The sequence below is a fragment of the Colletes gigas genome, unplaced genomic scaffold, assembly GCF_013123115.1.
Source record: "Colletes gigas isolate AHSC1104 unplaced genomic scaffold, ASM1312311v1 Colletes_gigas_Sc00070, whole genome shotgun sequence".
Lineage (NCBI taxonomy): Eukaryota > Metazoa > Arthropoda > Insecta > Hymenoptera > Colletidae > Colletes > Colletes gigas.
Genome location: NW_025106699.1, coordinates 249088 through 260818, shown reverse-complemented (window position 1 = coordinate 260818; position 11731 = coordinate 249088). Strand labels below are relative to the sequence as shown.

The 11731-nt window shown below is 35.5% G+C and overlaps 2 protein-coding genes across 3 annotated transcripts; both read right to left on the bottom strand.

Moving 5' to 3' along the window:
* Positions 1-434: 434 nt before the first annotated feature.
* On the bottom strand, positions 435-965 carry LOC122403694 (very-long-chain (3R)-3-hydroxyacyl-CoA dehydratase-like; the record flags this gene model as incomplete). Its single annotated transcript, XM_043407376.1, has 1 exon — positions 435-965. A coding segment is annotated over one exon (531 nt), but the record flags the coding sequence as incomplete, so codon positions are not given.
* Positions 966-3686: 2721 nt separating this feature from the next.
* On the bottom strand, positions 3687-9731 carry LOC122403693 (very-long-chain (3R)-3-hydroxyacyl-CoA dehydratase-like). Of its 2 annotated transcripts, XM_043407375.1 has the most exons (5): positions 9522-9731; positions 6201-6317; positions 4630-4864; positions 4454-4558; positions 3687-4373 (listed from the first exon to the last, which is right to left on the bottom strand). In XM_043407375.1, exons 1-5 carry the CDS (start codon positions 9603-9605, stop codon positions 3811-3813), a joined length of 1104 nt encoding a protein of 367 aa, XP_043263310.1. In that variant the 5' UTR covers positions 9606-9731; the 3' UTR covers positions 3687-3810. The 2 variants fall into 2 exon arrangements, with proteins under 2 accessions (XP_043263310.1, XP_043263309.1); XM_043407374.1 differs by lacking the exons at positions 6201-6317; positions 9522-9731 and adding an exon at positions 8067-8832.
* Positions 9732-11731: the final 2000 nt, after the last annotated feature.

The following is an 11731-nucleotide window of genomic DNA, read 5'->3' as shown; positions in this document are numbered from 1 at the left end:
TCGGGGGTATGTCTATTGACCAAAAATGATTGTAATTGAGCCCCGCAATCGTAAATAATTTTTTCAGAATGAATTGAAATATTTTAATTTAATATTTTTAATAACTTTTTAACGAAGCCTCAGTCAAGAAATTGATATTCCTGAGTTTCGTCTTATTTTAGCCGCTAGAATCTCCCATTAAAATTTTTCCCAATTTTTCACCCTGTATACAACAAGCAGATATTTGCTATTTCTTATATTATTGAGCCAGAGGGGGATAAGTAAGAGGAATGAAACATTAGTAATTAAAAAATGTTTTATTAATGTCGCCATGTAACGTGACAATACATATACGATAGTGATTTATTATATAGTTGTATCATCGTGATTCATCTCCGAATTATCATATAATCTCTTAAGTTTCTAATTCCTTAACCGTAACTTGTTCATTAAATTCATGCGTATCTCTTTAATTTAGACATACCTAATTTTGTATAACGCACCTTATTCATACGGGTCATTAACATATACATAAGAGGCAAACAAAATACGAGCAAGTATATTTTTAGAAATGATGGAAAATGGAACGAAAGATTCCATGAATTTGGTAAAGAAAGACTAAATTTGAGCGTTTCTTCAAAGTATGGGATATTCCTTAATATTATAATTCCTTCGCAAAGGAACCCTAGTGGATATAGGGGCATCCATATCGTGTATCTTAGCCACGTTAAAAATGAAATTTCTATGTTTAATAATTGCATTATGTAATATGGATATCTAACTATTTCGACCGTACTCCAAACGAGAAACAAATAGAAAACTACAGGTTTAGTTTGCATACGTGGTTCAGCTTCGATCATACTGAATAATATAAATGCTCTACCTCCTACTTGTACGAATGACATCAACGCACTGCCTTTGGTATAACCAAATAATGCATGCATCACTTCTAAAAATTGTAGAAGTTGTATAAATTTTATAGGATTTCCAAGAAATTGATATTCCTGAGTTTCGTCTTATTTTGGCCTCTAGAATCTCCCATTAAAATTTTTCCCAATTTTTCACCCTGTATACAACAAGCAGATATTTGCTATTTCTTATATTATTGAGCCAGAGGGGGATAAGTAAGAGGAATGAAACATTAGTAATTAAAAAATGTTTTTATTAATGTCGCCATGTAACGTGACAATACATATACGATAGTGATTTATTATATAGTTGTATCATCATGATTCATCTCCGAATTATCATATAATCTCTTAAGTTTCTAATTCCTTAACCGTAACTTATTCATTAAATTCATGCGTATCTCTTTAATTTAGACATACCTAATTTTGTATAACGCACCTTATTCATACGGGTCATTAACATATACATAAGAGGCAAACAAAATACGAGCAAGTATATTTTTAGAAATGATGGAAAATGGAACGAAAGATTCCATGAATTTGGTAAAGAAAGACTAAATTTGAGCGTTTCTTCAAAGTATGGGATATTCCTTAATATTATAATTCCTTCGCAAAGGAACCCTAGTGGATATAGGGGCATCCATATCGTGTATCTTAGCCACGTTAAAAATGAAATTTCTATGTTTAATAATTGCATTATGTAATATGGATATCTAACTATTTCGACCGTACTCCAAACGAGAAACAAATAGAAAACTACAGGTTTAGTTTGCATACGTGGTTCAGCTTCGATCATACTGAATAATATAAATGCTCTACCTCCTACTTGTACGAATGACATCAACGCACTACATTTGGTATAACCAAATAATGCATGCATCACTTCTATAAATTGCAGAAGTTGTATAAATTTTATAGGATTTCCAAGAAATTGATATTCCTGAGTTTCGTCTTATTTTGGCCTCTAGAATCTCCCATTAAAATTTTTCCCAATTTTTCACCCTGTATATAACAAGCAGATATTTGCTATTTCTTATATTATTGAGCCAGAGGGGGATAAGTAAGAGGAATGAAACATTAGTAATTAAAAAATGTTTTTATTAATGTCGCCATGTAACGTGACAATACATATACGATAGTGATTTATTATATAGTTGTATCATCGTGATTCATCTCCGAATTATCATATAATCTCTTAAGTTTCTAATTCCTTAACCGTAACTTGTTCATTAAATTCATGCGTATCTCTTTAATTTAGACATACCTAATTTTGTATAACGCACCTTATTCATACGGGTCATTAACATATACATAAGAGGCAAACAAAATACGAGCAAGTATATTTTTAGAAATGATGGAAAATGGAACGAAAGATTCCATGAATTTGGTAAAGAAAGACTAAATTTGAGCGTTTCTTCAAAGTATGGGATATTCCTTAATATTATAATTCCTTCGCAAAGGAACCCTAGTGGATATAGGGGCATCCATATCGTGTATCTTAGCCACGTTAAAAATGAAATTTCTATGATTAATAATTGCATTATGTAATATGGATATCTAACTATTTCGACCGTACTCCAAACGAGAAACAAATAGAAAACTACAGGTTTAGTTTGCATGCGTGGTTCAGCTTCGATCATACTGAATAATATAAATGCTCTACCTCCTACTTGTACGAATGACATCAACGCACTACCTTTGGTATAACCAAATAATGCATGCATCACTTCTATAAATTGTAGAAGTTGTATAAATTTTATAGGATTTCCAAGAAATTGATATTCCTGAGTTTCGTCTTATTTTAGCCGCTAGAATCTCCCATTAAAATTTTTCCCAATTTTTCACCCTGTATACAACAAGCAGATATTTGCTATTTCTTATATTATTGAGCCAGAGGGGGATAAGTAAGAGGAATGAAACATTAGTAATTAAAAAATGTTTTTATTAATGTCGCCATGTAACGTGACAATACATATACGATAGTGATTTATTATATAGTTGTATCATCATGATTCATCTCCGAATTATCATATAATCTCTTAAGTTTCTAATTCCTTAACCGTAACTTGTTCATTAAATTCATGCGTATCTCTTTAATTTAGACATACCTAATTTTGTATAACGCACCTTATTCATACGGGTCATTAACATATACATAAGAGGCAAACAAAATACGAGCAAGTATATTTTTAGAAATGATGGAAAATGGAACGAAAGATTCCATGAATTTGGTAAAGAAAGACTAAATTTGAGCGTTTCTTCAAAGTATGGGATATTCCTTAATATTATAATTCCTTCGCAAAGGAACCCTAGTGGATATAGGGGCATCCATATCGTGTATCTTAGCCACGTTAAAAATGAAATTTCTATGTTTAATAATTGCATTATGTAATATGGATATCTAACTATTTCGACCGTACTCCAAACGAGAAACAAATAGAAAACTACAGGTTTAGTTTGCATACGTGGTTCAGCTTCGATCATACTGAATAATATAAATGCTCTACCTCCTACTTGTACGAATGACATCAACGCACTACCTTTGGTATAACCAAATAATGCATGCATCACTTCTATAAATTGTAGAAGTTGTATAAATTTTATAGGATTTCCAAGAAATTGATATTCCTGAGTTTCGTCTTATTTTGGCCTCTAGAATCTCCCATTAAAATTTTTCCCAATTTTTCACCCTGTATATAACAAGCAGATATTTGCTATTTCTTATATTATTGAGCCAGAGGGGGATAAGTAAGAGGAATGAAACATTAGTAATTAAAAAATGTTTTTATTAATGTCGCCATGTAACGTGACAATACATATACGATAGTGATTTATTATATAGTTGTATCATCGTGATTCATCTCCGAATTATCATATAATCTCTTAAGTTTCTAATTCCTTAACCGTAACTTATTCATTAAATTCATGCGTATCTCTTTAATTTAGACATACCTAATTTTGTATAACGCACCTTATTCATACGGGTCATTAACATATACATAAGAGGCAAACAAAATACGAGCAAGTATATTTTTAGAAATGATGGAAAATGGAACGAAAGATTCCATGAATTTGGTAAAGAAAGACTAAATTTGAGCGTTTCTTCAAAGTATGGGATATTCCTTAATATTATAATTCCTTCGCAAAGGAACCCTAGTGGATATAGGGGCATCCATATCGTGTATCTTAGCCACGTTAAAAATGAAATTTCTATGTTTAATAATTGCATTATGTAATATGGATATCTAACTATTTCGACCGTACTCCAAACGAGAAACAAATAGAAAACTACAGGTTTAGTTTGCATACGTGGTTCAGCTTCGATCATACTGAATAATATAAATGCTCTACCTCCTACTTGTACGAATGACATCAACGCACTGCCTTTGGTATAACCAAATAACGCATGCATCACTTCTAAAAATTGTAGAAGTTGTATAAATTTTATAGGATTTCCAACAGCCATATACGTTTCCTTCATAGATACTAAAATAAGAAATTTAATGTTTGAACGATATGAGAATCAATTGCTTCTAATCGAATAATTCAATAATTTAATTATTTACCTGGTCCATCTCGTGAATACATTATTCCCATTATGGTCAGAATGTAAAGAAAGCCAACAAATTGACAGAGATTATAAATAATTAAATATACCTTCTTGAAATCTTCTGCTTAAATGAACAATACAATTAGTTTCAATTATAGTGTACGAAATGATATATTTCTTGACAAAATATACCTTTTTTATAACCAAATTCTTCTTGATGGAGTTTGTCGTACGTGCCAGGATAATCATTGCATATATCGCGTTTCTCGTCATCGTTATCTTCAAAATCTTGACTCGTCCATTTAGTAAAGTCGATTTTCAACCATGACGGCTTCTGTGGTTGACTGATCAACCGTGGCCACCAAGCAGGACAGTTTTTCTTTAACGTAACATCAATTTGACGATCTATTACTTTATAATCACTCTCCTGGAATATTAAAAACAATTATATTTATAATAATTCAACCAAATTGTACTGAACTGCACAGATGCTAAAAAATTTTCAAATATTCCATTCTTCTGAAAGTACTGTAAAATTTTTTTTCCAATCAAATATGAAACTGAATTTTTTATTCAAGATACTGCTATAAATGATCTGTTACATTTATGTTTCATACTTATGGGGGCCATTATTGAGTTGAATGGACAGTTTGTATGTTTCTAATCTACATAAATTCGAATGTATTATTTTTACAAAAAATTACTTTCTCTCACTGTTCCACGAGTTTAAAAAATTTTTGTTTTATTCTTCAAGTTAGATTTTAACTTGTTTATAAGGTTTGAAGCTTATAAAGGGTATAACCGAATAAGGGGGGTCAAATGTGCCCTTGAACCAAATTTGACGGTGAACCAATGACAATATGCATTTACAGTAATTATATAAATCTAGTGTCTCGAAACCTTCAATGCGAAATCGGTATTTTTCTGCGTTTCTTTGCATTTTTAATTTTTCACACCTAGAATTTGGAATCGAAAAATCTGAAAAAATTCAGGGACATAACCAATGACAATATGCATTTACAGTAATTATATAAATCTAGTGTCTCGAAAGCTTCAATGCGAAATCGGTATTTTTCTGCGTTTTTAATTTTTCACACCTAGGATTTGGAATCGAAAAATCTGAAAAAATTCTCGAACACGTATCTCAGTAACTACAATGCACCAGATTTTTTTCATAATTTTTGCACTCGATTAAATAGGAGAAATAGGCCACAAATTCACTAATTCGAATTTTTCCTGTAACTACCCTTCCGAGCAAGATAGGGGGTTGAAATTTGGCACAGAATGTTTTTTCTGATGCTCTATCGTATGTCAAATTTAGTTCAAGGGTACATTTGACCCCCTTATTCGGCTATATCCTTTGTTAGTAATGACTCGAAGAGGTGATTATCTGACGATGGTAAATTGAGGAGTATGGAAAATGTTCCATAATTTTCCACATTAAATTCTTCATTTTCTTTGAGTCGTAAAGGCATGCATGTCTTTGAACACTGTCTTGATGGAACATAACTCCTTTTCTATCTATGAAATAGAGATGATTTCTCATTAAGCATTCGTTCATTCGTTGCAATCGTTGACAATAAATTTCTGATTTAATGGTTGAATTCAGTGACAGTCACAATAAATTATTTCCTTTCCGTCTCATCATATACAAAGCATTATCTTTTTTAAATGCAAAACTTTCTTTGCGATAGGTTCAGACGTTTACCCTTGCCAGTTAAGGATTAATATTAATGCAATTACGTTGAATCATGAAACATTACCTCGGTGTTAATAGATGAGTGTAAATGAAGAGAGAACCCATAATTATTAAGACCTCTGACACCATGTCCATAAGCAAGAATTTGTAACTTATTTTCACATATGTTAACATTAAGATCCTACAGAAAATAATTAAAATTTATGCAAACTTATCAACACCGATATATCGGGTTAGCCAAAAAGTAACATCTGAATTTTCTGTAAGAAATAGTGATCATTTTTTTTATTAAATATATGAAACTTCGTTAAACGACATATCAACCACTTTGTTCCACAACCTTTTGTCATCTCAAGGGGAACTTCATATTCTATTCTTTCGCAACTTTCCTTTTTTGGTAATAAGTCTTGGGTATGTATTTTTTAGGCATCCGGGAAATCAAAGTTTTTATCATCAAGTGAATTCTATGGAGATCAAAAGAAATAATAATTCAAAGGTACAATATCGGGTGAATACGAAGGATGGATGAGATCGTCCCATTTTATATCCTACAATTTTTCATGAGTTTTAAAGATATGCATGGTTTTGCATAGATTAACCACTTTTCCTAGATACAGTGAAAACTCGATAAATGTCAGGAACACTTATGGAATAGGAGAATCGTTTTTCGAATTTGATTGTAGTTTGTCGACGCTAAGAATATAGAAAGAGTCAGTAGCTAAAGAAGAGAGAGGATTTATCTCCCCAGTTTAAATACCCGTTACACATCACATTTCTGAAAATATTTCAGTTTGCACAAAATCTGAAATTGTGTACCAAAACGTGTTCAATTTCGAGTGAAATGTCTCAGTGGAGTTGGGGAAAGGTATTTAATAGCACCTCCAATACATGTACATACTGGTATCTTTGCAAGGTCAGTGGATAGTACATTCATCGAACAGTGGTAGCTAACGAAACCTTCTATCTATCGATGGATCCATCGTATGTCAAATTTGGTTGAAGGGCACATTTGACCCCCTTATTCGACTTTAACTTTTCATGTGAATCTTTAAAATATCATAACTCCTGCACGGATTGGATGATTTTAATTTTTCAAAATGCAAACAACGCGTATTTTGGCGAAGAATATGTCGAGATTGCAAAAATATTCAAAAAGTTGTTCTGTAACCCCGTAAAGTGGGAAAACCCCCATAAAAATGGTCCAATTTTCGAACAGCCATAAGTCCTACAATAATGAATATATTTTAATGAATCTTTTTTTTGAAGCAGAGCCCATGGGTACCTACAAAAAAGTATTAAACAACTTTTCCATGGGATGTCAAACAAAATTACTAAAAATCAAAAACGAATTTTTTCTGCGTTTTTTTGCATTTTTAATTTTTTACACCTAGGATTTGGAATCGAAAAATTGGAAAAAATTCTCAAACACGTATCTTAATAATCACAATGCAGCAGATTTTTTTCATAATTTTCGTACTCGATTAAATAGGGAAAATAGGCCACAAATTCACTAATCCGGATTTTCCCTATAACTACCCTTCCGAACAAGATAGGGGGTTGAAACTTGGCACAGAATATTTGATTCTAATGCTCTATCGATCATCTTATGTCAAATTTGGTTCAAGAGCACACTTGGCCCCCTTATTCTGCTATACTCTTTACGGTGTATTTTGCACGAGACATTGCTTTTACTGTTATACCACGAATTAGGGCCAGATACTGTTTATATGTCCACTAGCGTGTCAATAATTAAAGTTGGGCAGATTGTATCAACCAATAACGAATAATAATTTTTAATTTGTTCGTAAACGTAACGTCCGCTTACGTTTTCATAAATGGATTTTTTATACAGACATCTAGACTAGTAAAGACTAGTTTACGAATGAATCTAAAACTTGTATTGCTGGTCAACAATACGTGAATTACTTACATTATACAACTTTTCGTATGTAATATTAATTCCAAGATCAGTACAAGCTTCTCGTAGTCTTAATTTTAAATCGTCCACTCTATCCTCTTTCTCATCGCTGTCATCTAATTCGCATAGTTCTTTAACTTCCGCTAATGTTTCTTGAACAGAATTTAATTCAGTCACATTTAAACTGTTCAAATACTGTTGTATTTTAATATTACTTTGTTTCAATAACATTTCTAATGCTTCCAAGTGAACGAGACCTTGATAATCATCGAAAAGGCTTTCGAAGTGTATTTCTCTCATGTTTTGCTTTTCTTCTATCGTTTTTTCAATGGTCTCTGCTTTATCTTTAGCTTCTCGAAGAACTTGCGATAGAATTGGTTTTTCTGCTTCGTTCATGAAAAAGGCCCTTTTCTTTTTTAAACCTGGATCACCTTCTTGTAAAACTTCCATTGTTTTCTTACCAATGGCTTCTAACGTATCTAATCCTACTCCTATTCGATAAATGTACCCAGCACCTCGATCCGTCGTTCTTTGATGTTTCCAAAGATAAAAAAAGACATCGCAAGAAGGATAAACAAAGAGAGAAAGACTCTCGAGTACGATATTTAATTCAATATTACGCTACCAAATATTGACCGATTTATATCGTGTTTAGTCTCATTTTAATTAGAAAAATCTCCCCCACGAACAGCTCTCGAGGACATTTATCGAGTTTTCGCTGTATTTGTTTTTAGTTACTCCAAGCGACAATCCTTATCCGAATTATTTGATTAGATTGTAGAAGTTCGTAATACAGAATTCCCTTCGGATCTTACCATATCTTCTTAGGGCGTAAATCTGATTTTCCAGTAGTATTAATCAGATTTGATCCGAGCTTATCCCAATGTCATTTTTGTTCTACGTTATTACAAATAATCTACATATTTTTGCCCACGAGGTAATTCAATACTCCAGTTCAAAAGCGATCCATTATTATAGCATTTCGGATGAGGATTTCATGCTGAAATTCAATCAATTAAATTCCTTTTACTTAAATTACACAGATTCCAAACATCGTATTTAGAAACTACGAGTCGGTGTAAATCATTTTCAACGCTGTACTTTAACATTTTTGAGCACAAAAATAGAGTATATCTAAAATGTAATTCGTTTACAGGATTAAATTTACAAGACTAAAATCTCCAGCACGGAATATTTTAAATCATCTATAGTAGGATATTGTTTTTGTTGTTTCCTTTGCAAAAATAAAAAGCTATAATTGCTTGGAAGTACATTTTCTCTTCGCTCGTTTTTAAAACAAAGTTCATTTAAGAATATGATTATCAAATACAATGATTTCTTTTTCAAACTGCACGTTGAGGCATTGGTATTAAGAATTAATAATTAGATATAAAAAAAAAAAACATTGTATATTTTAAAAATTCGATGTTACTTATCAGCTAACCTAATATGCGCAAAGTTCCAAACCTTCACATCGGTCAAATCTACCCTTAAGGTAACTTGACTTTTTGTTTGCGCCCAATACACAAACGGAGTTAATACATTTGTCATCGCCTTCAGTTTGTTCGCCTTAAAATGTGGGTAAATTAAAAAATTGCAATTTTCATTCAATTAAAAGAAATACAAAATATGTAAACGTTGTCGTAAATACAAGTCATGTTCACTTGGTGTACCATTACTTTGTATTTGAAATGCAGACAAAAATTCTTTGTTAATGACAACTGTTAATGTTGGCATCAGTGACGGACATTCGTGGGAATTTTGGTCATGCGCACTGGATGGAGCGCATGGTCACTGCCGTATACACTTAACTAGAATTTAGGGTACCGTTGGATCTCATTAACATTTTAACGACCGACTACGCAGTCAAACGTTGCCAGGGGCCGGCAGTATTTTTGAAGAATTAATTTTAAAGAACTTTATTGAATTCACGAGAAAGTTAACATAAAACAAAAAACAACAACAATTTAACGACAAATTTAACACTAGAAAGACTGAGACTTAGTATATACCTATATTGCCCAAAAGCAGTCAAAATTACTGCATTGTGAAAGACTAACTAATGTGTAAAGAAAGTTTAAAATTAATTTTTAATATTATGTTATAATATTATGAATTTAGGGCGCAGAAATAAAATAAACAACTTGTTGGAACAAGTATCACTGCATAAAGATTCGAATAACAAGTACTACTTTAGGTTATTGAGAAACTGCAATTTATCAATAGGTCTGGGTTAGGTCTGGGTTAGGTCTGGATTAGTTTGTTGGAGTCCGCCGCCTCTACGTGGAGGTGGTGCGGTCAATTGCCCTCTACGGGGCCCCGGTATGGGCCCCAAACCTGGATGCCAGCCGGCGCAGCATGGAGATGCTGCGCCGTGTCAACCGTCGGCTGGCCATCCGGGTGATTAGAGGGTATCGCACCATCTCCCACGAGGCGGCGACTACTCTGGCGTGTCTCCCGCCCCTGGAGCTCCTCGCTTGGAGAAACCGGCAAGTGTACCGTCACTCCAGGGAGCTCCAGGAGGCTGGGAGACCGCCAGAGGAAAGGAGACAAGCGGTCGAGGAGACGAGGCGCCATGCCCAGCGGACCGTTGTATTTATGTGGTTCCAGCAAATGATTCCGGCTGGAGCCACGCAACGGTCCGTTGGTGCAGTCCTGCCACATTGGCAAGAGTGGCAGGACAAACCGGGTAGGCTGTCCTACAGGATGACACAGGTACTCACCGGGCATGGTTGCTTTGGTGAGTACCTGTGTCGAATCGGGAAGGAGGCGACGGCGGTGTGCCACCATTGTGGAGGACCCCAGGACACGGCGCAGCACACGCTGGAAGTCTGCCCAGCGTGGGCAGATGAGCGCCGTGTTCTGGAGCAGGAAGTGGGAAGAAATCTCTCGCTGGCTACCATAGTGGGAAAGATGGTGGCCAGCGAGAAAACCTGGCAAGTGGTGGCCTCCTTCTGTGAAGTTGTTATGTCACAGAAGGAGGCCGCCGAGCGGGAGCGCGAGCGGACCGCGCATCCCGCTCGGAGAGGGAGGGCTCGGAGAGGGGCCAGAGCGAGGCATCCTTCGCCTCCTGGCCCCCTCCGACGCCCTTGAGGTCTAGTGGGACCTCCAGAAGTGGGGCGGCCCGCCAGCACTCTCCTCCGACCACCACGTCGGTGGTCAGGAGATTGGCAGGCCGCCCCTGGGGGTTGCAGGTGCTCGGTGCAAGGGGCCCGAGCACCGAAGGCAGCCCCGGGGCTGCGGGCGTCGGGTGACCTGGCGTCCGTGGCGGAGAAATCAGGGGGGGAAGGACATGTCGTCCTTCCCCCCGGGATGAGCCTCGACAGGCAAGGCGCGGCGGGGGACTCTGTGATGTCTCACTAGAGTTCCCGGTCCCTCGCCGCAGCGCCGGAGGACGGTCACCGTGGGGTTTTAGCCGGTAAGAGTCCGGCACTACCCCGAGGCCCCCCCTACTTAGGGCCTCGGGGTGTCCATGAGGATTTCCCCACGTACAAAGGTCTGGATTAGTTAATAATCCAAATTATCTTAAAATTGGATTATTAACTAATCCAGACCTAACTCAGATCTAATCCAGACCTAACCCAGAGCTAATCCAGATCTAATCCAGACCTAACCCAGACCTAACTCAGATCTAACTCAGATCTAATCCAGACCTAACCCAGACCTAACTCAGATCT